At 41.2% G+C, this 27781-nt stretch overlaps 2 protein-coding genes across 7 annotated transcripts in view; one reads left to right on the top strand and one right to left on the bottom strand.

Moving 5' to 3' along the window:
• Window positions 1–317: 317 nt before the first annotated feature.
• On the bottom strand, window positions 318–11243 carry ATP6V1E1 (ATPase H+ transporting V1 subunit E1). Of its 2 annotated transcripts, NM_001006246.4 has the most exons (10): window positions 11087–11243; window positions 9826–10393; window positions 7669–7734; window positions 6607–6716; window positions 6063–6129; window positions 4205–4294; window positions 2895–2963; window positions 2389–2483; window positions 1510–1597; window positions 318–944 (listed from the first exon to the last, which is right to left on the bottom strand). In NM_001006246.4, exons 2-10 carry the CDS (start codon window positions 9856–9858, stop codon window positions 882–884), a joined length of 681 nt encoding a protein of 226 aa, NP_001006246.1. In that variant the 5' UTR covers window positions 9859–10393; window positions 11087–11243; the 3' UTR covers window positions 318–881. The 2 variants fall into 2 exon arrangements, with proteins under 2 accessions (NP_001006246.1, NP_001384068.1); NM_001397139.1 differs by lacking the exon at window positions 11087–11243 and having other exon boundaries at window positions 9826–9969.
• BCL2L13 (BCL2 like 13) overlaps window positions 10039–27781 on the top strand; it is a 43602-nt gene continuing 25859 nt past the window's right edge. For 2 of the 5 annotated variants that reach the window (XM_040655555.2, XM_040655562.2), the window contains exons 1-4: window positions 10039–10165; window positions 15354–15540; window positions 24521–24631; window positions 25470–25626. In XM_040655555.2, coding sequence (XP_040511489.1) covers window positions 15420–15540; window positions 24521–24631; window positions 25470–25626 — 389 coding nt within the window. In that variant the 5' untranslated portion in view covers window positions 10039–10165; window positions 15354–15419. Of the gene's footprint in view, window positions 10166–10562; window positions 11926–15353; window positions 15541–24520; window positions 24632–25469; window positions 25627–27781 lie in introns of those variants that run through there. The other 3 variants (XM_416394.8, XM_004937951.5, XM_015286371.4) reach the window with 2 other exon arrangements.

Raw genomic sequence — 27781 nt, forward strand, 5'->3', positions numbered from 1 at the left:
AATCTGTAACTGGCAATAGATAGTTGTATTTAAGTAGTGCAATTGTGTTAACCTTTTGTGACAAAGATTTGAAGGATCAAATAGCAAAAGTCTTGGCTCGCTTCCAAGAAAAACTAAGCTCTTAGCAGAGTCTCATGCAAAAGGCTCGCCTATGAATCCCACACTATTCCACCAGTTAGCTTTGCAGTGCTCCATACACTTGAATCCTAACTTCACTGAACAGTGTTTACACAGAACCCACAGGCAGTGAGTCCTCATATACACAGGGTCACTTTTCAAAGGTTGCTGCCAATCATCCAGAGAGAAGCTACAAGGAACTCTGTATACACACACACGTTTTTATTTCAATAAATAGTGTTTCACAGGCTCAGGCTTTTTTGTTGTTGTTTGTCTTTAAAATCACATAGAGAGAACAGAAAACTGCCTGACCAAGTAACAAGAATTGAACTACTAACCCTGGGAAGGAATGCATGCCCTCTATAACACTGAAGACCTTAACTGAAAGGGGACATCCCATGGGCAGCACAGTAATTTACATCACAGATTAGACAACTTGAGAGAAATGTGGCCAAAGTAAAATATGAGTGACCTTAAAAGGACCACTCGTCTTTACAGAGCCACAGCAGTGCAAGGAAAGCAAAGAGCCCAAAAGCCTCCATCTTCTAGTGTCTCCTGCATTCACATATGTGTCTTCACATCCTTTAAGCTATACATTCTAATCACAAGTGGAGAGGCTAAGCACAGCAGGTATGCAAAATTATTCCATTGAAGAAGAGATTGGATGACACAGTAATGTTACATTTCAAGATTTTAAATTAGCAGATGCTTTTGCATCCCCTCAGTATGGCAGTGGAACTGATCCCACCTTTTCTTATAGAGGCTTAGTCCAAAAATTTCCTGTTGGCATTAGCACCAAAGAGAGCCACTCTGATTTCTGGCATCATCTGTTGAGAAAGAGTACATCAGTTACATGCAACGCAACAGCTGAGCATTCCTCACTACAGGAATTGGGTGATAGCTAGGCTAGTCTTCAAAATTAAGCAGCTAATTCATTTGAGTTTTCTGAAGCTTTTACGTGATTTCATATTGCCTGCTAGTCTGTAGACTTAAAGGATTGCCTATGCTGCAGCAAGAGGAAGAGATGCCACAGCTAATACTTCCACTAGGATATAACAGCATCTCAGCCAAAGTTTCTTGTACCAAAGCTAGCTTCAATAAATTAAGTTAACCTCAGTATATCAACGTCTTGTCTGCAGCACAATCACAGAAGCCTTTCAATACTATCTCTCCTATGGTTTTATGCTCACACTTAATCTGAAAAGTATATTACTGGGGAAAAGCCACGCTTGTTGTAGAGAAGCGCAAGCAATACATAATCTTCTTTCCCTTCACAAAAATAGCTTCTTGTTATCCGCATTGAAATCTGATCCCACACAATATTAGGATTTAATTACAAGACAAAGCCAGTTAATTATTCCTCCTCTCACTTTAGCTGTGAGAGAAACTCACCTGCTGGGCTACAAGGTCCAGCCGACTTTCCAGGGTATTAGAAACCTTAATTTTACCATCACTATTGTAGATTTCGACACCTCCAGCACTAGAAAGGAAAAATAGAAGTCATGAAATCCACGGTGTATCTCAAAGCTATAATGTGGCAAAGAGATCCCAAATGTGCACTTATTGGCAAGCCAGAGAGATAGGTAACTTTTATTGGTAAACAAACATTTTTTGATCATGACTTATTAAGAGTCAACACAAAGTAAAGCAGTGAACTAGTAGAGCAAAGCACCTTCACAGCTACCAGGTTCACAGCTAACTACAACGGTACTCATTAGCATGATGTAAATACAAGCAGTGCTATGAGATTTGTCACTTCAAAACAGTTTCATACTTTGTATTTCATTATTAATAAGGTGCTTTCACATTCTGTAAAGTGAAGAAGAGCACTGGAAGTTCTGTTTGCTTGCTCATACACAAAAAAAATGATCAGTGATTTTCAGAATAGGCAGCTTTGTTCCACATTAATTATAATTATTTATGGAAATAAAGCCTAGCAGGCCTAACAAACACAAACTACTTTGTGTCATTATCCTGCAGCACCATGCCTTCCTCCTCAGGACTCAGCCTGCTTCCTCCAGGGACAGAAAGCATAGCAACATTTGTATTCTCCCGCTCTAAAAGGCCAACAGTTAATTAAGCTTCTACATGTAGTTATTCTATACTTCAGTACTGTGCAACAGGCTGGAGGTTGCAGGAAGCTTTTATTAATAGTTTTGATCCACTAGAACAGCAGTAGACACTGCGGGGATATCACACACAGCATTTTCCAAGGTTGTTCTAATAGCCGTCTTAAGTTTGGGCTCAGTAAAAGACTCCCATTTTCCTTACATTTCCTCTGGCAGGAAGTTGTCTTGGTCAATGTGGATATCCACATCCCTTTTTGTGGCATTTTTGTAGATAGGAATGCTCTTCTGTACAGCAGCCTAGGACACAAGATAAGCATCTAATTAACGCGGATAAATGCTAGCACATCATTAGGATTTGGTTGCTTATTCAATTGGAGTAAAAAAAAAACAAAACAAATGAAGGGATTGAGGTGTTTTGTTTTGCTTTCTAATTAGGCAATCTGTACAGCTTTTGAGCCAAGAACAATTATTATTATTATCAATGTTGTAGTGGTCTGAAGTTTCCTAGGTAACATCCAAGCAAGGAAATGATTCCCAACTTGAAATGTATACTTGTTCTCTTACATTGTATCTGCAGCAGAAGTGCAGCTTGATGGCATGCTTTCCTTGTTTTCATGTCACACAGATGGGATCTGAGTAGCAAACACTTGCAGTCAGGTCTCAGCCTTCGTGAGCAACTATACTGTCATACCACTGTAGGTGCCTTACCTTAACCATAGGGAGATCTTGTTTCCTGCACCGGACAACTATTCTAGGCTCAAGCAGCTGGTAGAATCCCTGCACAAGATAACCACCACAGTATCAGAAAATTGTCATTTTAATTGTCTTAGAATCATTTAACCCCAGAAAAGGAAAGGAGCTGACCCATTTGAAAAACAAGATCTGACAATGCTAGCCTATTCCAATGAGTACTTTTCATGTAAGTTCACCCTATGCAGGTACTCTGAGAAGATGGCAGTGACATCCAGGAAAGCCTTCAACTACAGATGTGCTCTCTGTGTTGGCCTGAAGTTTGGAACTCAAGTGCAATTAAATGTGCGTAGCACAAGATTGAGTTGCCTAGATAATATACACGATAATAAAAGGATGACTGCTGTCCAATCATACTGAACAAACTGTCATTTTCCCATGCAGGTCTTGGAGAAGACATGCTACAGTTTCAGTTTAGTTCCTGCAACTCCTGCCTTGTAATGCCTGTAGCAATACATGAGCACTGATCCTTCAGTAGATCAAATCCAACGAACCAAGATGGACGTGGCTTGCTTGCACAAGTGAGACAGGTTTGTTTCATATACAGCTAATTGTGGCATGGAAACAAAAACAGGGAATTGGAAGCATCAGCTGGGAATGCTACTAAAAGCACTCTGCCATTAAGCTGCAGACAGGACACTTTGTGGCTGGTTTCTCTGAGTTTATGGCAAAAAGGACTAATTCACACCAGATGGTGGCACTAGTGGCTGCACAAGTGACCCTAGCCAACACTTTCTACATTAATAGCATGTACGTTCTGGAGCTAGAGGATGGTATTATAGGTAAACCAAAATTTAGATCCATGCTTTGCATGTGTCACAAATGTATGCCATACTGCAGTGAATACATCAAAGCCAGGACTAGCTTTGCAGGTAACTACTGACTTCTAGGCTTGTAGAAACAGCTTTACCCAAAGCTTCATCTGAGTGGCTCATTCCAGCTAATTACCACAAAAGCTTAAAGCACGCATCCTAGACATGCATATTACATGCAGTTTATGCATGCACATCTGCAATCATTCTTATAATGAAAGCCAGATGCGTGGTATACTATATTTTACACTTCAGAATAAACTACAGCTGTACCTGTTCAGAATCTAAGATCAAAAGATATAGCAGAAGTGATGTTTAAAACTCAAAGATCATCCAGAAATGTTTGATCTACAGTAGCTGTATCCAACTGTAACCTCTAGAGTTGGTTTTATTTGAAGAAAGACACCTAGGTGAATAGAGCTGCAATCATTTATTTGCTATGATTTAAATATTTACCTGTAGAACTAGTCCATCCAGCAGTATTTGGTACCTGGCAGTATCCTTCACCACCTTGGCAAGTCTTAGCTTGGCCTCATTCAGCAAATCCTACATTCAGAAGAAAATCAGATCAGCAGAGCCCATCTGTTTGGCATTTGGTTTCATGCCTACCAACTTTCTGTACTCCTATTATAGCTATCACACCCTGCCAACACGTAAACGTACACTCCAGCTGGTGTTCATCCAAGCTAGACCTTCATCTATGTGCATGGCACAACATCCTTTCCAAACAGTTCCCCATTCTCTGCCCTGATCTGAACCAAGTATAGCCATATTTCTTCATGAAAAAAGAGACCTCAGCAGTAAAAGGATGGTATTTATATTAATTCACAGAGCAACTACGTAAGTTATAAATTGTTGCCTACTCTAAACTAATTAAGTTGTCCAAATCACTATTTTTTTTTCAGCTTTGTGATCAAGCAATGAAGTCCAACCTATATTTTTTTTTTATCAAACATTAAAAAAAACATGCATTTTGTAGAAAGCAAGTTGAAAATCAAAAGTAAAAGCTTATTTTAAATCCAGAGTAGATGTTCCTGAATGTCTTTGTTCAGTAAATCAGTATCGGAAGAGACTGATCACATCTCTTTAAGATTCAACTCAAAGACAGCTCTTGGAACTGAACCATTCCTATCATTACTTCAGAAGAAGCAATTGTATGATTTGGTATAAAACCTTCTTTACTGTTTTGCCTTGCAGTGTTTATTAGAAGTGCACGTTAATGCAATCAGTTGCAAAGTATAAGACTATCACAATTCAACATTGTGGTCAAAATACAGTAACACTACCAACTCTAGAGTAGCACGGCATTTCTAGAAGGGATCACCTTTATTCTTCGTGAAGAAGGGCAAAAAGCCAGTAAGGGAAGAAAGAACGACTAGCATGTGACTCTAAAGAGTTTTAAATAAGGAAGAGAGTTATGTATTACTCAGAAGCATGAGATTGAGTCAGCTGATACACGAGGAAGAGACTACCCAGCAGAGACACAATACAGCTAGTTCTTTAGCCACTCCCTTCCTCTTCACTGTCAATACAACCCAGAATTTGAAACTATCCATTTTCTTCTACTAACTCTTCTTTTTCATAGCAGCACTGACTCAAACAACATTACCAAATGTTTTACTTTTGACTTGCTTTCCCAACAGCTCAACAGCACCACCTAGCTAGCACACAGAACACTGCAACTCTTTCAGATGGGATAAGAAAAGTAGTGATAGGTAACCTTCAGGCTGCGTGATAAGCAAAAGAAGAATACCCTGCACACGGTATAAGATAAACACAGTGAGACTAAGCAGCAGCCTGCCTTGGCAAATGATCACTCACCCTATACATCCACACACAGACTGGTTACTTACTTAGCAGAAAAAGAAGCAAACTTTTCCATTTACTAAGGCCACTAAAGGTGAGAGAAAAAACAAACTGGAAAACAATGCATTAAGCCACACCAGCCTTAACGTCAGCAAACAGAACCTCACAGTTCTACAATCTGTAAAAGAGAGTTCTTTCAAGTCCATGAAAGAAATAAGCTATCGTCCAAACAGTAGATAAAGCAGATGCCTGTAAAGCTCCCAGCAAAGAGCTGTGTTTCCCTTTCAAAATAACAGGCAATAGAAACTGTGAAAACAAGCTAAAGCAAATTAGTGAAGCTGGATCATACCTTCAGTGACTTTTCAGATTAGCTGGGAAAGCCACTTCTGTACGCTGATGCAAACATTACTCAATCACAAACCACGTTTTCCTTCAGAGAATGAAGAAGTTCATTTCCTAACAGATGGTAGGAATCAAACCTTGGTGTGTTTACTGCAGACATACTCACTGAAATAAGGTCATCCCTTGCTTTGAGGACCCTCAGTCTTGCCTGATTCATCAGGTTGGACATCTGACTGCAAGTTGCATGATAAAGTTGAGTCAGCCATCAGGTTTGAGTGCAGACAGAAAAACTACAACATTTAACTGTATACATTTAAAAGTAGCAATACAACAGCGTGTAATAACAAAGCCTGCTTAAATATTTTAACTTGTGTCTGAACTCGTGCAAATGATTACAACACAGTATCCCATTGTTCAGTAAAGACCTACCAAAACTAAACTTGACGCAATCATTTGTGCCACAGTGACAGTCCAAGCTGCAGTACTGGATGTACGTAAAGAACTAAGATAGATATTTTTCATCAAATCTCCTACCAGTTATACAATTGCTGCTCACCTTTGATGATTACTCCTCAGAAAAAATTAGAAATCCCGAATTAGAACTCAATACACTAAGCTGCAATTTGCCCACTTACCCGAGTTTTGTAGAAAATTAGTAATAAGGGGAAAGCTCAGGCTCTGAAGCCAACCACCTCGTCTAAGCAACTTACATTTTCTTTTGCTGCTCAATTTGTTTCTCCTTCTTTTCATAATACTCCATGATTTTCAGTCTCTGCGTCTGAACGAGGCGACCCTTCTCGATGTTGAATTCTTCTTCAGCCTACAGTAAAGATTAAAGAACTGAAGTGTAAGTTGGTTCCACGGGCTGAATAGAATCAAATGAAATGGTCACGCTTTAAGAACACGTTTGCAGATAAACCAGGATCGTGTAATTTATGGCTCACTATAAACAGAACATCTCAATCAATACTCAAGTCAAAGAGAACTTTCCTAAGATACAGTTTATTTCATCAGTACGTCCGTGAGAATGTTAGTGAGGAACTCTGCAAATAACTCAACCCGTGCCTTAAATATAAACGTATGCTTTTGTTCCCCAGGACACTCACTAAATCACACCTACAACTGAGTCTGCAGGTGGCTACACAGGTTTAGGTACAGTTACAAACCTGTTTACAAACAAGCTTTCACCAAGGTGATTCGAATAGTTAACTTCCATCTTTTTCTTTTCATTTTGTTGCAAGCACGAACACTTGTGCTCCATTACAAACATTCTTGCTTTGATTTCCTACTAACGTCTAAGCCTAACATACAATGGAAGCCAAGCCAAATTCAGAGTAACAAGGGAACAGCTTGCTAAGAGAAATTTTAGCAGAATTCCAAATTATGCAGGAAATTCCCTCAATTCTTTGTGTTGTCAAGTCATGTAGAAGAGGCAGGGAAAGCGTTCCGCTTACTCCAGTCTGTTCACATTGCTATTCAGCTCTCCCATTTGCATAAAAACATAAGTAAACTTAAATGTGGACTTATTCATATCCAAGAACTGCTAAGAAACTTGGGCAAAAGAACAGCTCCAGCTCAGTTACCTTGTTTGGATTTGTAAACAGGTAAGAAGCATTAACTGTATTTGCTAGCATCATTTTTGCTATACAGTAATCAAGTCTTAAGTAAACTACAGAAAAGTTTCCTAGGACTGTTGTGTGTGCAACTATCAAACCAGGATGTCAGAAGCAGTTTTCCTTTTACGCTTACTGACATTGAACCTCCACTTTTACCTTTGCATCTATTTCTTCAGCCTTTTCATTGGCTTCCTGCTCAATGAAAGCCATCATGTGCTTGATCTGTAACAAGAGAGAGAAAAGGTATTTTCTGTTAGAAAGGATTTTGATGAGATGTATATCCCTCAGAAAGGCACAGATGGCACCTGAATGAACCCTGCTGATAGAGACCACAGCAAGCACGTCATGCTGTTTACAGACTGGTATGCACTATCACATTCAAATTCAAGATGCTTTTTGGAACTGCTTCACAGCTCCAATGGCTCAAAGACATAGAATCCAACTGTATCAAGTTCTGCTTGTTTATCTTACACCATTTTGTGACCAGGTTTAAGTTTTGGTTCAAATCTGGAACAAACTGTAAGGAATCATTGCCCAATCAAACCACAACTTCTAACAGCACAGCCACTTCCAAGTGCAGATGAAGTGGATGGCACACTCAGGAGTACCACAAACCCCTCCTTTTCTCTTGCACTTAATGACGAGTCATGTTTCACAGCCTGGTCTGAACAAACTTGAATGCAAGATCCCATTTATCTAATCCCATGCCAAATCCCATGCCAAAATGAAGCATTTTCAAGAAAGGTGCTGATGTGAGAACAGAGCCCATGGGCAGACAGCACCGTGCCCATATACATGAAAAAACAAATGGTAACAGGAAAGTGGAAGATGTTAAGCATATGCTGTGGAAGAAATGAACAGGTTTCTACATCCTCAAAATGAAGTCAATCATTCTTATTTCAATGCTGGCTTGCAGCACTTGGGTTTGCAAGTCCATCTACAACGTCAACTTCTTATCCTGCTTGCCTGACTTGGATGGCTGATTGAATTCAGCTTTAGATCTACTTGTATTAAAGAAAGGATGAGAGAGGCAGATAAAACATGGACATAACTTTGGTGAACAGCCGTGTATTGAAGAAAATCATTACCCTTTCCATGGGAAGTCCTAGATGGCAGGATAGCTTTAGCTCCACATGACTAGCAAGGTTAGATGGAAGAACTGACTAAACATGATTGCCAGAAGAAAGCAAGTACATTGTTGAGAAATTCTCTTACTTAGAGATGATTTTCAAGGTGAAAATTATTGAAAGCATCATGGCAAGTAGTTAAGAGTTCAGAGGCCCAGCTGGCAAGTTTATGTCAGGATTTACACACAGGCAGAAGCAGTGTGCTACCAGCAGCACTCTTCCAGTCAACATCACCCAAGCTAGGCTCAGCAGGAAAGTTAGAGGTGTGAAAGCATACTAACACCGTGTGTTTCACATACCCACAAAGCCTGCACTAACCCATGAAGTCTATCATAGAATGGCCTGGGTTGAAAAGGACCACAATGACCATCGAGTTTCAACCCCCCTGCTATGTGCAGGGTCGCCAACCACCAGACCAGGCTGCCCAGAGCCACATCCAGCCTGGCCTTGAAGTCTATACCCAAGGCAGCTGAGCAACACCAACACAAGGTCAGCTTTATTTTTGCAATCTTCACGAAGGTGGAAGGAAAGAAAACCAAAAACGAGAGAAGGCAATGCGGCAATTCCCCTTTTGGAGAAAGGCGACCTACTGATTTTACTTTCAATGTGGTGCTCCCCTGCCAAGAGACTATGTTTACTGAATGAGAAAGTGAGACACAAAGCGCTTACGATGCAGAGGGCACCTGGGAGCTGGCAGGTCTGCTCTCTGCCTGCAGGACCGGTGCTGGCTGGATCTGTGCAGTCGCTAACAGCACACACCACGTCCAGCCCGGTGCTGAGCAGGACTGTAGGCAGGGGCACTATTTACTGTCAATAAGGACACGGTGCCCCGGCCCAGGAGGAAACGTCCAACGTTCAGACTTCAGCCTTGGAAGTTTCCATTGCAAAAGCAGCCTCTGCTTGAGGGTACAGGAGTGAAAAGGACAGATGAGTGCTACGTTGCAGCTAGTTCGAATTAGCATAGCCCTACGAAAAAGAGGCGTAGAGCCCTCAGGGTAACGTCTAAAAAAGCAGCGCTTATGCAGGGCAACGTATTTATATCTGCCTCAAAGAACAATTATGCGCTGAAGACAGCAGCACGCCCGGGCCGGCTAAGGGGCGAACCCGGCTGCAGCCTACAGGCCGCCGTTCGGCCGCCGCCTTCACCAACCAACCACCCACCGGGCCAAGCCGAGCCGAGCCCTACCTGCTTCTGGACGTCGGCATCGCTGAGCGCCATGGCGGCGGCGGGCGTGAAGGAAGGCGCTGCGGGCCCGAGGAGCGGCGATCGGAGCCGGCGGCGAGCGCGGGTGGAATCAAATCCGGTTCGGGTCACAGCTGCCGCTGTGTCACCGCGTCCCGCCCACTCTTTCCTCTCGGCCAATAGGAGCCTGTGTTCTTGGTGACGTCACCGAAGGGCGGGGCACTGCGTGAGGCGGGCTGCCATCTTGCGGCCGCGCTGGGCTCCTCCCACGGGCTGCTCGTCAGCGCCTGCACGTGGAGTGCTGTGTAGGGACGCTGCTGCTGGCATAGAGCCGTGCTCTGAGGTGGGCTGTTAAGGCGCCTCACAGCAATAAGCCGCGGGGGTTCCAAGCCTTTTTTAGTTACTGTGGCCTCCCGTCGCGCTGTGGTTAAGGCCGTTTTTAAGAAATGCGCTGGTTCTTTCGACTTTTGCTACCGCTTCTGTTTCAGGGCAAAACTTTACGCGTGTCTGGCACAGCGCCTGTTCACCCTGACTGCCACGGAGCTCCTCTTTCCTTCCGCAGCTTCATTTACTGAAACAAACAACGGAGCCGCTGGTTACACACCGGCTTCCACCGCGGCACCGCTCGTACCCGACGCTTCTCGCTTCTACTTCCTCAACTTAACCACGCCTTTCCCGGCGTCCTCGCCCCTGCGGCGGCGGGCGGTGACACGGCCGTGACGCGACGCCTCCCCCCGCCCCTCCATCATGGCGGCGGCGGCAAATTAGGGCAGAGCGAGCTCTGCCCGGTGCGCGCGCGCGCGCGCGCCCACCACCCCCGGCGGCTGCGGCCCGGCCCGGCGCTGCGCCGCTCCTCGCCCCGCCCGGCCTGCCCCCCTCCCTCCCTTCTTCCTCCTCCCCGCCCTTCGGCGGCGGCCGCAGGTGAGGAAGAGCCGGGGTTGTTGGGGGGCGGGTGGTCGGGCGACGTCTGCGCGCCGGTTTATTTCGTTATTTTCTGCGCCCCCCGCCGGCCGGGAGGCGCGCGGGTGGGGGGTGGGGGGGGGAGGGTGCGGGCGCGCCCCTGGCGGCCGTCGGGCTGCGGCCGCTGAAGGGCAGCGGGAGGAGAGGCGGCCGCGGGGGGGGATGGATGCGCGCCCGCACCTGGCCCCGCACCCAGCGAGCGTGCGGGCTGAGGGCTGCGGCCCGCCGCCGCCTGACTCATCCCGGCTCCGTGCTGCCGGGATATAAATATCTCATTCATCGCCGTAGTAACGGAGTGGCTTACGCTGCGCTCCCGCCGAGCCGCGCGGCTGCTCCGGCCCCGTTCTGTGGTGCTGTGGGTGCCTTCGGGCCTGGTGGGGGGCGATAGGAGCAGCGTTCCTCTCCCCTTAGCAAAGCTGTGCCGTAGTGGTTTGGCGAGGTGGCTGACGAGGTGGTTCTCTGCAAACAGAAGCTTTTTGGTGGACAGCCCGCACAGGTCTTGGTTTTCTTTCTAAGAGACGGTCCAACGTTTCGCCTAAAATGCTCACTTAATTACAGCTCCTTCTAAGGTCAACCAAAACCGCCGCCCAGATACACGGCCATCGCGCTTTCCAGTGCTACCATCCATTACGTGACGCTGGGGACCAGTAATGGATGCAGCGTTGATTCATCTCCAGTTGGGATCGGTGTGTTTGGACTCAGTAGTTCTCAGCTTATTGAAAGCGATCTCTTAGTCATGTACTCTCAGAAAAGTAGGCCGAGGAGTTTGTCTGCCAGCCAGCCCAGCCTGCAGCCAGGTGCTGCGGAGGCCCTGCCTGCTAGGGGAGGTGTTTGGGAGGCAAACTGCTGCAGGGTTGGACCAGTCCGCGCACGCATCTCATCCCGATCCCCTGCTCAGCCCTTCTGGCGAGGTGGCGGAGCGCTGGGTGGTTTCCATGATGTTGGCGCGGGGTGTGGATCTGTAGCTGCACGTCCTGCAAGCGGCTCCTCGCAGTTGGGTCCATGTGGAAAGGAACTCCCATGTAAACGTGAGGCTGCGAGTTAGAGACGCGTGTGGCCAACTGGGGAAAGCGGTTACCTGTTACAGAGAGATAGACCAAACCCGTGGGCTTCCTTAAAGTGATTTGAACTCCAGTGCTGCAGGTTTGTTGCCTCTCTAAATCTCAGTGTCTGTGCTCGGCTGAGCAGTTGCTGACTGAGACCGTGTGTACTTTGAAATAATTCCCCAACAGCACGAAGTGTTCTGAGGTGAGATTGTAGCTGGTAAGTGAAGCTTGACAACTTGCTTCGAGTCTTGGAATGACTGTTTTCAAGCAAGGCTTAGATACTGTCATGACAGGGGCCTTATTCTTAAAAATAAGGCAGTCTGTACTGCACTCTTGGTTCTGGACCTCTTTTTAGCATGTTGCACAGAAACTGGTCGAGGTGTTAATCACCTGCTATTTTTATAAGCATACAGCAAAATAGTTTGCTAGGCTGCAGCTCCACATGCACACGGTATGTCTGTGATGTGCAACAGTCAGATGGGATTTTTCAAGGGAGGACTGAAATATGGCTGAGTCCCCTCTCTAAGGGGTTATGTTGACTGTGTTTGTGGGTAGATTTTGCATCGCCCCTTAACTAACATGTAACTCTTCTGTGGATTAGGATATGACAGATTGCTTGAGGAAATGCCAGTCTGAGTAGGACTGCCGTGTTCAGGTCAGTTGAACGGCTCAGCCCACATAGAACAAGCAGCATGGTTGGTTGGAGGAATAAAGGGCAACATTGGCTTGAACAGGGGTAGACTTTTCTTCCCCATAGGTGCAGAATTAGAGACCTTGTGAATTACTTCCTGCAGAATAAAGTCACCTCATTGTGATATCTTTGGTTTTTTAAGAAGCAGTACATAAATTTGCTGAACCAGAAGTAACCTTCTTGCCCATATTTTGAAGGCTTATGTATTCCTGCAATGCCTTGTTTCCTCTGATCAGCTACATCTCCTAGCCAAGCCTTTGTCTTATTCTCTTAAATTGTTCCTGGCCTCTCTTACATCTTGCTCCTCTAAGTGGAAAGCTCTCCTCCCTCTGATCTGGTCGTTCAAGCTGTGTGTCCTTTTCTAATCCCACTCATTCCTGAAAAATGGTCTTTTCTGCAATACTGACTGTGTCTGAGTCAGTATTTGTCTATGTCTTTTTGAAAACAAAAACAATAGTTCGCAATGTAAGATGAGTAATTCAGTTATGGTGTTCTCTGGAAGGAAGACCAGTGAGTGATTTTTGATGTGTATTTCCAGTCTGATGTTCTTTTTTGTGAAGCTTAAGGTAGTCCTTCCATTCAAGTTCTTAACTGTTCCTTGTCATTCAGTATAAAACTACCTCTCCAAATACATCTGCCCAAGTGGTTCCTTTTTTTCAATTAAAGTTGTTGTTGTTTTTTTTATCCATTGCTTTCCCAGGGAAAGCACTATTAGCCACTATTTAAACAAGCTGTGGTCCGACTCTCTTCCCTCCACCCCTTCCAGAGGTGCTGAGCTAAGCATGAAATTTCCATGAGTTAGGCCTCACTGCTGCACGTGGATCACTGTGCTGGTATAGAGTCTCCTTTTTGTTCTGACAAAAGTTTTTCTTCTTCCCTTCCATTTTCTCTGAAAATCTGTTTTAAAGGCTGACGTTTATTGTACGTTCAGAGCCTGTCTTTGATACACATCATAGTGTCTGGATTTCTGTAGACCACCCATGGGGTTGGTTCTTTCTGGACAGGTCTGTACGGGTTGGCTTGAAGGGCTCCCATTCATTGTGTAGGCATTGCAGGAAGTGCTTTAGTTTCAGGACTGTGGATCTCTGTGAGCAAAACAACATTGAAACGTACTGAGGAGCTTTTGCTTTTTGGCGAATGGCATCTTTCACATTGGGTGATGCGGAGATTGCAGCTGGGGATCTGGCCTGAGGAACGCATCTATTGTTAATGATCCTTAAGTCTCCTGAGTAGTTCTTTCCAAATCTCTCATGTTGATTAAAATCTCAGTTTGTGACAGGGGCTGAAGGGTAGCTGTGTATTGTAGAGAAGCCGTGTTTCTCCTTTGCTGTAACTTCTTGTGCTTCTGAAGCATGATACATCAAGATTTACCTTGGGTTTTTGACATTGATTCTTTCCTATATAAATCACTGTTTCAGTTCTAGCTGTAGCAAAGACTCAAGCGACTATTTCTGGTAAAGGATTTCAAGAATTTGAAATACACAAGAAGAGGAAGGGCTTCCCAGAATGTAGTCTTCAGGAAAGTATCCTCCTCTGTTTTCAATAATGAACACATTTCAGAAAGTGGAGTTGTTACAGTTTAAAGAAGGAACTCTTAGCCAATTTTCCACCAACTCTTTTTACCATTACAGCTTTAAGTTTTAAACTTGGCTTAAATATTTCTTCTAAACATACCCATACTCTGAAGCTTGTAAATTCTCAAGCTCCTTCAGTATCTGTTATGTACCCGTTCTGTAGTGTGAATGTTTCTGCTGGCCTTCTGGTTAGGCATCCATTCTCATGGCCAGGTGTGAGCTGCTGCTTGCTTATCTTGGAGTGACCCTTTGAAGCGATGGAGAGCTTGATGTTGAAAATTCATTTGGCAGCTCTTGTTGTTGGGTTTATCAGGTTGATTGGAAGTAGCTATCCAGGCTGTTCCTTATATAAGATGCTAGAACATGTTGGTTAGTCTGACACTTTGTTTCAATCTGCTGTGTTGTTTTTTCCTCCCTTACACGTTGTCTTTTGAGATTTATTTAATTTTTCCTTGTCACCAATGACTGTATTTAATTTCTATTTTCCCTAGCTTTTCCCGCTGTTTTTATTTGAGTATTTGAAGAAGCAACTAAACCAATAGTGAAATAAGGTCATTCTTTCACCAGATGTTGCTATTAGATACAGAATTCTGTTTTATGAGTATTAATATCTGGTGAGAAATCCAGGACACACAGCCATCTGTTCTTCCAATCCGAGCAACAAACATAGAGTTTCCTGTGTTGACCGTGTGTTTTCCATTGCTGTTGGAACAGTGAAATGAGTTTGAGACCATTGTGGTTGAGACAGTTGTCTCTTTTCCTGCATTCAATTTTTTTGCATCGTAATACAGAATCTGAGAAAGCAAAGAGTAAGGAAAATACCCACATGAGGCTTAGGGGAAGGGAGTTTCCTCTGGAGGCTGTCCTTTTTACCTCAAACTGCAGTTAACTGAGTCTCAGAACCCTGCAAACCTCTTTGCGTGACTACGCGTATATTTTTGTATATGGTTGAGTTGGGAGGCATTAGAAGGCAGACACATGGTGAGGAACTCTTCAATTTGCTTTAATGTGAGAGTAGGTATGCCAAGCAGGAGTGAGAAATTCCACTGCTAACTGCAGTCAGAGCTCTAGACTTGAAGGCATTTGGTTTTACTCTGCATAGTTTCTGTTAAAATAAGAATGCATAGGATATAAAGGCAAAACTCTGGATATTACTTCATGATTGTTACATAATTCCTTGTTATGTATGAGTTCATGACCTATTGCAACTTTATAAAAAAAAAGAAACAAAAAACAAACCACTCTCCTCTTTTCTTACAGTGTTCAGTAACCCAGAGAAAACCCTACGTGCCCCATAAGAGCACTAACAAATTGCAAGCCAACCCGATGGCGTCCTCTACTGCTGTGCCTGTAGGATTTCACTATGAAACAAAATACGTAGTTCTCAGCTACCTGGGGCTTTTATCACAAGAAAAGCCACAGGAGCATCCTCCTGCTTCGACTCAAGGTAATATTTACACGTGCCTGTTGACATATACAACTATTTTTGCAATTAATGCTTGAACTGTTTATGCGTGTATGGAGAATGTCAGCCTAATGTTTTGTGTTGTCCACCTTTCTGTTCATTTAAATGAATAATAAAATGAGCAGTCAGAGATACTGATCAAAACAGAGTTGTTTTACTCAGATTACTGTTTTACTTTGAGCTATGCCAGGGCTGACTGGTGTTTATGAAGAAGAAGAAAGTTTTATTAGCTGTCTTCAGATTAGGAAGGATAGATTTGTGTTACTGTTGTTGAGCGATCTGAGGAATCTGAGGCCATGCTTGCATTTTGGGGAGGCAAGTAGAATTAATGAGGGATGAGGAGGTGTTTACCAGCATAAAGCCCGAGTGGTGACTTAAGCAATCTCATGTACTGAATAGTTTTGCCCAGTTATGTTAACACTTCTGTTGTTGTCAGTCAGTGGTAGTAGTGTAGAGATGTGAGACTTAATCTGGCCCACACAGCATCTATTTATTTGTTTATTTTTAAGAAGCCAAGGACTGCATGGAGTCAAATGGTTCTTCCAGAACAAGTTTATACGTACAGGAGGTTAAGTAGAGTAAAATAAGTTTGACAGACTGTCTTTCATGTTCTAGGTTGTGAAACTTCCTATATTTTATGTTGGCAAGCATTTAAACAACAGTGTTTATCCAGATTTTTTTGCTGTCCTGTCAGTTCTTAGTGATGTGTCGGTTGCTCCCAGTTCCTTCAGAACTCCTGATGAAGGCACATTTAAAGAAAAAGAATTCTTGAGCAAGCATTTGAAAGTATATACTCTGTTACTTACTGAAGTTACCTGTCAGAAATTGAGAAATGCTTCAAAAGAAAAGAGAGCATCAGAGATAAAGCAGAAGTAGTGTTATCAGTTTGGCTCTGTAACATATGCTCGTTATATTATTTCCTGTGTCAAATTAAGCTTTGTATATGTAAGATGTGTCTGTTTCTTCCACCGTGACTGTATCTGTAGTCCATGAATGGAGAGATGGAGAATGGAGAGACACCTTCATGCCAATATGCTGTTTCACAAAACCATTTGCTGGAAAAGGTGCTTATTTTAGGAATAACACCTCATACTGAATAACCCATCTGGGATAGCTTCTATAACTGGTAATATATCAAATAAGTACAAAACTACAGTGTGGAAAAGTCTTAATTCTTTCTACAAATGCAATGTTCAGAAAGGAAACTTAGTCTTAAAGCTTTCTTTCTATAATTTGGCTCTAGTTACCTTTGAAAATTGAGAGGAAACTGAATAGGTTTTTAGTACTGAAACCAGTAATAAGTATTTGAATTCAAGAGCAATAATAAAATTGTATAGAGAGGAAGCCACAAATGCTTAAATAGAGTTTTTCCTAATCAGTTAAGGAGACTTTTGAGTTAGTAAAGATAACAAATCTACTTTTCAGACATGATTTGGATATGTTAGCTTATGTGACAGCAGAGTATAGTTGCATTTGCTATTAACATACTCAAAAGTATTGACAGTTTCCAAATCTGTCCTTTCATGCCTTTCATTCATTGCTCTGAAACTTCTCTTCTAAAGAGGAAATAATGCATTTCCCTTACCCAGACTCCCTAACCCTGAAAGTCAATGCAACTTTTTCTCACTGTTACGAGATCCATCTCAGTGGTATTATCTCCTTATGATCAACAACTGTGGATAAAATATTTTTCCCTTTCTTTTCACCTGCGTTGTTTCTCATTCTGTTGGCAATGCCTTGGATGGACTTCATCCTCTTACTGAACTGTCAACACTCATCTTGTGTTTAAGGATTTGTTTCATTCTTTCTGAACCAATTTTTCCTGTTGCTTTCCTGCTTTCTGTGTTTCCAACACCTGTCATTTATCTGGCAATTACTTTTAAAAGATCTTTTCTCCTACTTCTTTTCTCATTGTTCGTAATTGAACAGTCAGCTACACTCAGGCTATGTGTGGCAGCAGCTGTGTGTATACTTCAAAGTGCTGTATGCATATTATTTGAATATCAAGTAGCTACATGCAGTCTGTATTCCTTGTTGGCTAGCATGTGGCTGGTGTCTCTGAACTGAAAACTGCCAAAGCAGCGTGCTCTGCGTGCTTCTTCCCTAGGGGGACAGTGAGAACAAGAAGCCCATAATGGATGTTACCCGTACTTCCTAATGTGCTGCTGGAAGACAGTTGGGCTTTACAGTTACAAGTATGGTATAGGATGCCTGCTTAAAACAAGAAATGTGAAAGCCAGTAAATGAAAATGAATAGTTGTTGTTCAGGATCCCATTGTGAAGAAGCAGCTTCGGTTTTTCGTAAAGAAAACATGAGGCATAATAAAAATATGACATTACATCATGCTTGCTGGTGTGTTTTTCATACGTTGTCATCAACCATAGAAACAGTACCTTGACTGACCCCTAGTTCATTTCATTGATGGTTTTTTTGGTACTTTAAAACTCCATTCACTAATCCTTCTGCTCTTTGTGGCTGAATGCTTTTATTTACGAATTGAGGGGGTTCTGATACAGGGTACTGAATCTTATTTTGCTTTAGTTTGCTTATTATGCTGGTAGACTTTTCATGGGAGACAATTTAAAAAGTGATGTTTGACTGCTGCTTTTTTTGTAGTTCAGTTGCAAAGCACTTATCTGTTTTATGCATGTCATTCTTGTGAAGTATTGACTCTGGTTTATGATACTCTCATATGTACTTCCTTTAGATCTAAGACTTTACTCTTTTTTTGATTTCTTTATTTTATTATAACGTATGAGGAGTATCCAGAAAGGCCGACATTACCATTATTATGTTAATCTTTTCAGTCTCCTTTTTCCAGTGAGAGTAAGACTCCTCTAGAGCATGGGTCAAAGCAGGATCCTAATTATAGCCAGCTTGAATCACCCATTGGAGGATCTTCTCTCTTTCCATTACATACAAAGTGCCAAAACATGGATATATGTATATACCAAGTGTAGTTAGTATTTGCACACCTTTCAATAATCTACTCCTGCACTGGTATCCCGGATTTCAGTGGAACTTCTACAATTCAGTGAAACTAGAGTCTAATGGTGCTCCTTCATCTGCTAGAACTGATAGGAGAAATTGAATGCTTTTGTCCATTCACCAGCTACAGTCATCTCCCCAAAACCTCAGCTTTCTTGCATCTCACGCTAGAGAGTTCTTTCTCCATGTCTTTCTATCCAAAAACTCAGAGTGAAATCTTTTAAGATACTTGTTTCTCATTTTTTTTCAGACATATCTTTACTGAAGTGATTGTTTCCAGAGAGATTTAATTTAGTAAAGAGAAACCTCAGACAAATTACATGGATATCTACCTCAGTGTATTTCCTTTGGGATATTTTGACTGGGTTTGTTGCGAAAAATATGGTTTCAATTACAACAGCTCAAATGACTTCTGGCTTCAGCCAAAGGAGGACAATTTCTAAGTCAGCATCTGATTACTAGTTTGAACATTTTATTCAGATAACTGCTGTTCAGTGCAGGGACTAAGAATAGAACCATCTGCAGTTATCTAGGCTCCTGAAGATTTACGGGACATAATCTTTTGACATTACAGCTCTATGGTTATCCTATGGTTGATTTCAGTGCCATGTTCTCTAGCAGATTTTGGTGTCTCCAGAAGGAAATCCAGCAAATTTAGAGCTGAGGAGTAGTTTTAGAGGTTACTTTTAATACCGCTTTGGCAGAATAGTCATTCTGCATAGCACCCATAGTCGGCCTCCTTAAAGCCTGGTAGTGATGAATTCAGCTACTTATTGGTAGATTTTCTTACAGGTGAACAATATAAATTGCTTCAAGAAACCTGATTTCACATACATGATAAAATATCACCTGTGTAATTTCATACAGTCTGAAGCAACTGGTGAGTGTAATTATTTAAAATGTGTGTGGAAGCTGTCAGTTACCTGTTTACTAAATTGTGAAGAAGTGCTTTATTATTTTTCCAGAACTCTTGTAGTGTCTGTAGCTACTGTTTCAAACACTGAAAGTAATAATAACAATACCAAGCACTGGAAAGTATTTTTACATCTTTTCACTTGATTACAAAAACTTTCAGTCTGCTGCAGCTGTTAATAGCACTTACTTTTTAAGTGTGTTGAAATACTTTTTGTGATATTTTGTGATTCGATATATTTATAGTATAAATGCTTCTTTATGTTTGAACAAGGAGCAATTTTTAGCATATTTGCTTTTTTAATCTACTTTCCCATTATTTGACTTCATTCCATGTGGCAAAGATTCTCAAGGGAAGGGGTGTTTTCTGTGTTTTTTTTTCTCCTTGGCAGTCTCCTGAATAAGAAAACTTAATATAATCCCTTAACTCACATAGCATCTGAGAGATTTATAGTCAAGGCCACTATTACATGGTAGCACAGGTGATAGAAGAGGTGAACAAAACTTTGTCATTTTTGTGGTTTTCCTGAGATGCATCTTATCCATCTGTCTTAATCCAGCTGTTTTGCACGATGTTTTGTTACCATGTGAAGTGCTCTAAATATTGAAGCCATTGTCATCATTTCCCACACACAAATCTTATAACTGAGTAGTGCTGAACTGGGATAATGGGAGAAATTGATTTTATGTTTGTTTGTTCATTTCTCTTCCGTTTGAAGTGAGTTCTGTTACATCTCAGAAGATACATGTATAGCTGTGCAGAGATGATAGGCTTTGTGCATTTTGGGTGAGCTCAAGGCTCCTTAACGGCCATCCCGTATTTAACATCACTATCTGTTTTATGTGGTATTGACCATCATGGGTGGGGTACTTGTTGCAAGATTTTCTATCAGCTGTTGGAGTGTCTTTTGTAGACTGCCTTGGTTTTCTTTGTACTCTGTCCTTGTATCTTCTCTTACCCTTCATCGTGCCCATAGTTGGCCTATAAGAAGTTAGGGGAGTTTTTGAGGTGTTTTTAAATTAGATGTGTGATTGGTTTCTTAGAAACTTTCAGGACAATGTCAGGACAAAACATACATACTTGAGCTGAAAGGTCACGGTCTGAAAAGATTCACGTTGTACATTGGAGCAACTCAGTTAGTGGTAGGAGGGGAGCCATTTCCTCAGCTTAGGCAAGAAAAGGGAATTTTTAGGGTGTGACTTGGACAAGAAGGAGGTAGTCCTTCCAGGAATATGAGTTCTCACTTAATTAAGACTCCTCTCAGCCAACATTAGACTGCTAATTGGCAACGTCTCATGTCTTTTTGGTTATTCCTATTTTTGGACTTTTTTAGTTTAAGCAGAGTCGTCTTATGGCTTATAAAGAGCTGCTTTTAAACATCATCTAAAATCAAAGGCTTTGTCTGTGTAGGGAGGTCTGTATTCTAGAGTTTGCTGGGGTGATGCATATGCTTTAACTAAAAGGAAAAAGGCAAATACATTTGGAAAGAGATTTGCTATGTTTTTGTCACTTGTCAATGATTGCAGAAATTTTAGGTGCTTGCTTTTCCTTGTCATTGTAAGAAGTCTGAGGTATTAGAGAAACATTAGTCATGCTGAGAGTATATTTGTAATTGAATGTTGACTATATGAAAGTTTATGTGAAATCGTAAGAAAGCACTCAAAAATGGAGTTATTGATAAATAAAAATGATGGGCATAAAAGAAAAAAACACACAAAAGCAATCTGTGACATCAGAGGCTTTCTTGTTGGAAAAAGAAGTGTAATGCCTTTAGTCTCTCCTTGTAGCTACTGTTGTCTTGCTAGCTTTAGTTAGCACAAATGCTGTAGAATCAGTGCTGGTTCTCTAAGTAATGAATGGCTTCCCATCCCTCCTCCTCCCAGGCTGAACCTTGGCGAACAGGTTAGTCTCGTATCGTTACTAAACTTCTGGAATGAATGGCCTTACTGGCAGAATTCTACTGCACTACTGCATTTGTTGGTAGTGGCAACAGTGTCTGATTGACAGCCATGCAGTGCCTGAGGGACTTTGTAAACTTTTTTCTCCTACTTTGCAGGCTACCTCCATATCACTGAAGAAGAAAATCCTAACAAAAAACACTTGGGCAGAAGGGAGCGTTTGTTCCATAAATAGAAAGTAGAATGCACTTCTTGTAAGGATGCATAACAGAAGTTTGCTCCGCCTTTGCATTGGAAAGAGGCCTTTCAGAGTCAGTTTAGCAACAGCTCTTAGTAGGCAAACCTGTAATTTTTGTTCAGCACAGAGGAGCATTCCGTGTTTGTATATCTTACAAGTGCCATTTCTGGTGTGATTGTTTGCAATATTAAAGAATGAACATCTACTAGGAGCTATTTTTACTGCTTTTTTCTACCTATTTGCCAGCTGACATGGAAGTTGTCTAAAGAAGGAAAAAGATGCTGCTTACTTAGGAGCTTTGCAGTTGGAACACACTATTCTCCCAATACTGCATGCATTTTTTGCTGTCAGAGTCAATGTATGTGAGATGCAGAAAGCTGAAGTCCATTGATAATTAGAGTAACAAACAGTGCAAAGTCACTCATCCAGGAGGGGTAGGTTTTTGATTTTTTGGCATGACCGAATAGTCAGGTGCTATTGGAATCAGCAGCAGCTGCAAAGTTGTGGGTGTTACGAGATGGAAACCATTGACTGCAGTACTGATTATCTAAACAGCTCTTTTGTATGCTGGCAGCAGTGGAATTTCTCTTCCTTCCATTTTCCGGGTGACTTATTATAAAGTATGACAGCTTGTCATGTGTGATCATCATCACATCAGTCCCGTGAGAACGAGTGCTCTTCTGAATACCCTCGTCCTTCTGGTATACAGGGTGAAGCACAGGTTAAAATAAGAGTTTGCACTTGCACGTACTTGTTGCAATTGACTGGGAAGCAGTGGTATGGTTTTTCAAAGAGGCAACCGTAAAGGGGATTGACAAGGTGTCAGTGAGTGTCTGTTCATTAACCAGAAGGAGGAACAGTTTGCTCCTCTCTGGAATTTATGGCTCAGAGTGACAGAACAGACTGTTTGAGAAGGGAATTCAGAAGTTAAATGTAGTTATTCTGAACGTGGTGATTGTGATATAATTGTGAGGTTAAGTAAAATAGAATTTAACTGACTATCTGTCGTTTCTTTGGACAGCTCAGTTAAAGAAACCAAAGCGTTTTACACTGATCTATGTGTTGGCAAGAATTTGTCTCACAGCTATCTGTCAGAAAGAGCATTAGGTGGGTTGATTCTGTGGATTTTTGACATAGCTTTCAAATGTAAAAGACCTTGCAAGCTGGTTGTCAAGCATTTTAAAAATACAGAAATAAGCCTTTACTCTACATCTGTGTGTGTGTGTATGTGTGTTGTGGTGGTGGTGGTTTTCACACGCTGATTTGAAAACTAGTGATGTTGTGTCTCCACTGTGGAGAAAATGGGAAGGTGATACAGTATTTACAGTAAATTTAAGCAGATATAAATAGAAATGAACCAAAGAACACAGGCAATTGTTTGTAGAGCACCGCATTAAGATTAGGCGTCTTCCAAACAGAAATGAAGTGCTACAAAGCTGTTTGAGTGAGGGAAAGAGTGGACACAAGCAGTGTTATCAGAAGGTCAGCCAGGAGCTGGTGTTTAAGTCACACTAGTCCCAGAAGAGAATTCTAAGAAACATAGAGGAGTATGAGAGCTGAGAAACTGTTTTGGGTAACTGTTAAAAGCAACAGAGTTCAGGGCTAACAAGGACTGATAATTAGCCCAAATTATCCCAAAACATAGAAAAGTAAATGGCTGGAAGTGAGATTAGCAAAGAAAAGTTTTGTGGTCAATTTCGATTCGTGTATTTTGGGAGTAAGTTGATGCAAAACTCACTTTTAGGTACATGTAGATACAACAGTTAGCTCTAAATAAGACATGTTAGGGAATGGAAAGAAAAGAGAATTGCACTGGTAGGCTATTGACTCAGTGATGTACAGTGAAAATGAGACAGTGATTAATTGAACAGTTTTTGTAGTGCACTTTCAGAACAGAACTTAAAGAAATGTTCGAAAGCTGATGGAATAAACCAAGACAGATGCTGAAGATGAAAAACGCCAAGAAAAAACAGCTGAACAGCAGCTAAACTAGCCTCTGCACCACTACCTGTGCCAGAAAGCAGCCAGCAACTTGCTGTGCTTATACTATCTTTCCTTATACTGGAAAAGTTGACAGTTAGAAGGCAGTTCAGGTGTTGTAAAATACTTACGCCAGTTTAGAAACGGATTGTAGTTCCTCCTTATACACAATGTAATAATGAAGATGATTGAAATTATATATAATCCTGAATGATACGACTGAAAAAGTTTCTTGTGACAAATGACACAGAAGGTGTATTTGTGATATTTGGGAATGTGCAGCCATTTCATGTCCTTAAATGATGTAATTAGGAAATAAGGATTGACCATTGGCTGACCATCGCGGGGTCGTTTGCATCTGCTTTTACTTATGAACCATGTACTAAGTGATTTAACTGTGGCCTGCAGGCTCCCAAAAAACAACGAATTGATGTACAGTTGACATCGTGTCAGAACTTTTCATTGGTGAAGCAGAATGTTTTTGTAGATTTTGCAGAGATCAGTATAAATTTTGTATTTTGCTATTTAAAATGTTAAGCTTAAGATTGAGAACACCTACTTTGTTCTATAGTTTGATAATGAGTAACTTAGTTTTAATGGTGGCTTGTTCATGTGCATTTTGGGTTGATTTTGGTCTTAAATTCAAGATAAGTTTGTTTTTAAAGCTGTTACGTACTCTGTGACTTTACAGGTCTGAATTTCTAATTTACTATTATTATTATTTAATATTCATATTCTGTCTTCCAGGAATCTTAAACTTTGTGTTTTGTAGCTCATGTAATAAAACTTACTTAATAAATGCACTTAAGGCATCACATATGATGGTGCTTTCTGAAATAAAATTTCCACCTTGGATTCCTTTACTGTTAGTATTTCAATATCGTGTTCCATTATCTACCTTACTTGAAATATTACATTGGAATAATTTCTCTTATTTCTTTTAGGGACTCAACAACAGCTTACGGCACAACATGCTTCAGAGAAAGAGGCTTTGGAAAAGATTAAAATAGAAATCGAGGAGGAGCTAAAACATCTTGATGAAGAGATATTGGAAGGTGCTCTTCAACTTTTCCCCTTGCAATTGATAATTTCTATGCAGTATAATGGCGGTTAATTTGTAACAAGTGCTCTAGTTAAAGAGATACTTGGATGCATTGAATCTCTTCACCTCCTCCCTCCAGCTAAGATTTCTACACATTGTCATATGAAGTTAAATATTACTGTGTGGAGTGGTGCAGTCTAGCCAAAGCAAACAATTGAACTGCATTTTATTAGACTGCTATAAATAATGAAATGTAAACAGCCCTTAAGCTACTCCATGACAGAAGTGTAAACATACTGGAACGACTAGAATTCTGGGGAGTGTGGACTGCAACCATCAGATTTCTCACCTCCACAGTTTATTTTTTGGGACATGCTGTGACTGGTAGGTGTGGCTTTTATGGGGCTCCCAGCAAGACACAGTTTGGAAACAGTCTGCTTTGCATGTGTTTCAGATGGGAAGTATGAACTGTAATGACTATATGTGGTACTGCTGCAGAGATCCATAAATGGGCAAATTTTACCATGGGAAAGAGGCTTTTTCAGTGTTCCATCAGGACTGGCTTAAAAATTAACTTAAAATTGAGAATATTTGCTAATTTGCTGGTTAGTTGTGAGATATGGGTAGAGGGGAGAAATGTAGCTTACAGTCATCTATGACTTGGAGGTATCACTTGCAGAATATATTTGGAAAACATACTTGTTTTACTGAAATTTGTTAGAAGCATGCTATGTCTATAGAGTTCTGATTTCTTTCTCCATCATATGAATTGTGTTTAACTGGTGGGTTGAGAAATCTGAGACTGCTGTTCTTATACGTGTCTGCTTTATTTCATATACTTTTTCTTTCAGCTTTTACTACTACAGGATTTGACTGCCACACTTCCCCAGTGTTCAGTCCTGTCAATCCAGAAAGCTCAATAGAAGATTGCCTGGCTCATTTAGGGGAGAAAGTATCCCAGGAATTGAAAGAACATCTGCACAAAGCACTAGAGAGCTTGCTTAGCAAGTGAGTTGCCATTTGTTTTTTCAAAGGGGAGGTGTTTTGATTTTGTATTATGATTGCTACTGAAATGCTAAAGATAACACTGCATTCTGTATTGCATTTCTCTTTTTCAGTGGCCCTTTATCTGGTTACGTTCTTGTTTTGCATTTTAATCTGTGAATACTTCTTTGTGCTCCTCTCTTTGAATTAATGTAAATTCTGAAAAATTTCTAAGCTTTTATCATTGAGCTTCTGAGACCAGTTTAAGTATTTTGAGTAGTTAGTGAAACCAGCAGCTGAGCGCTGCCAATTGCCGTTGCCAATTTCATGAATGCTGGGCTGTGCCCATATTAACTTGCCCTACCTAGTAGTTAAGATCAGAGCTGGAGGCTTAATAAATAGTCTGACCCAATCTGAGTGGGAGAGTCGTCTTGAAGGGAAGGTGTGTAGATGCTTTATGGCAACCTTTCAGGACACGCGTCTGAAGCAAATGTGACTCCATGAGCTACCCTTGCGGCATTAGGAGCTGTCCTTCCAGTTTAATCTTTATTGTTTAAATAGCACATGTACTTGCCATGCTAGTATCTTGGTTAATGTCATTTGTAAACGTGTAAAATTGTTGCGGTTGCTTGTTTTTCTAGTATGAATTACTAGCCTCATTTAAATGGATCCACATGAAGTATTCCTCACTGTTCTGAATGACTTCCGGAATGTATTTGTAGCGAGCTGGGAATGTAGAGTGCTATGTTAGGACAGTTACAAATGCAGTTGTAGAGACAGCATTATCAAATAGCTATCTTAAGCTGTTTCATGGATTCACTTAATATGACTCAAAGGAAGCTGAGAATTACTAGTAACTTTCTCTCCACTGTTCATGAAATGTATCCTAGATATCAGTGTCTAGCAAAAAACTCTGGTCTTGTAGATGGGATTAAGCATGCCATGCAGGCTTTGAAGAGGCATCTCATATTCTTGGGAAGGTAATTCCCTTCATGGCAAACTTCTGCGATATTATTAATTTGAAAGTCATTCCTTCTGAACATGAGGAAACATCTTTAACTGTCAGGTTTCTGAAGAGGTGTGTGGAGTCGCTGTCCTTGGAGAAACTCCAAAGCTGTCTGGGCATGGTCCTGGGCAGCCTGCTGTAGGAGACCCAGCTTGAGCAGGGAGTTTAGACCAGATGACCTTCAGAGGTCCCTTCCAACCTCAGCCTGTGATTCTTTAACTAGCTTGTTTTCTTGTAGAAGCTGTAATGGTTGTAGACTTTTTATGTCCAATTTTATTTAAGACTGATGAACTTGGACCTGGATTCAACATCAGAGGTCACGCATAACATCTGGCTAGACACATGGAGGCAGTTGTCTCTTTTCAGTGACTCATCCCCAGGAAATCTTTTCATTTAACTTTCAGTAATCAATACATATACTGTCTGTTTCTGTATATAGGTTTAATAGGGTCAAAATGGAAGTTTAATGTTAAGTAAACTAAAAATTATTTAACAACAAAAAATGCCTTGTAGGGTACAAGTTTTCCTTTAAGCAACAAAAGATGTGTTAGTATGTTCCTCCAGAAATGGCAGACATTTATCTGCCTTAACAAAACCATGCATTTAGATGTTGTACTGAGGGACATGGTTTAGTGGGAAATATTGGTGATGGGCGGACAGTTGGACTGGATGTTCTTTTTGTCTTTGTCTAAGATTGGTCTTTTCCGATCTTAGTGATTCTATAAATATATATATATGAAGTTTGAAATGCCTATGAAAATGTGATGGCATGCATATCTTTTTGTAAAGTGAACTGGAACTACTGTCCAGACTCTCAGTAATATCCTTCCTGCAGCTGTTGCTCTTCTCATCCTACTGATTCATTTGGATTTGCATTCTAAAGGGATTAATGTACCAAGGAAGTTAAGAGAATGCACTGAGAATGATGAGCTCAAATTATCTTTTCCCCAGTGTGCTTTCTGTTCTTTCACCAATGTTTCCTACTATAGCATTATTTGACAAAACACTTATTTATTTTGCTTATATTTTATATTTTCCTCTCACGTGCCTATACACAAGTATATTTGTGTTATAATACAGCAAGCCTGTTAGATTTTGGAAGGTTTTTAAAGTTCACTAAGCAGTTAGCATTTCTTCTCTCCAACATCAGATACCACTTTCTCCCTTAAACTG

The sequence above is a fragment of the Gallus gallus genome, chromosome 1 (assembly GCF_016699485.2).
Source record: "Gallus gallus isolate bGalGal1 chromosome 1, bGalGal1.mat.broiler.GRCg7b, whole genome shotgun sequence".
In the NCBI taxonomy this organism is placed as follows: Eukaryota; Metazoa; Chordata; class Aves; order Galliformes; family Phasianidae; genus Gallus; species Gallus gallus.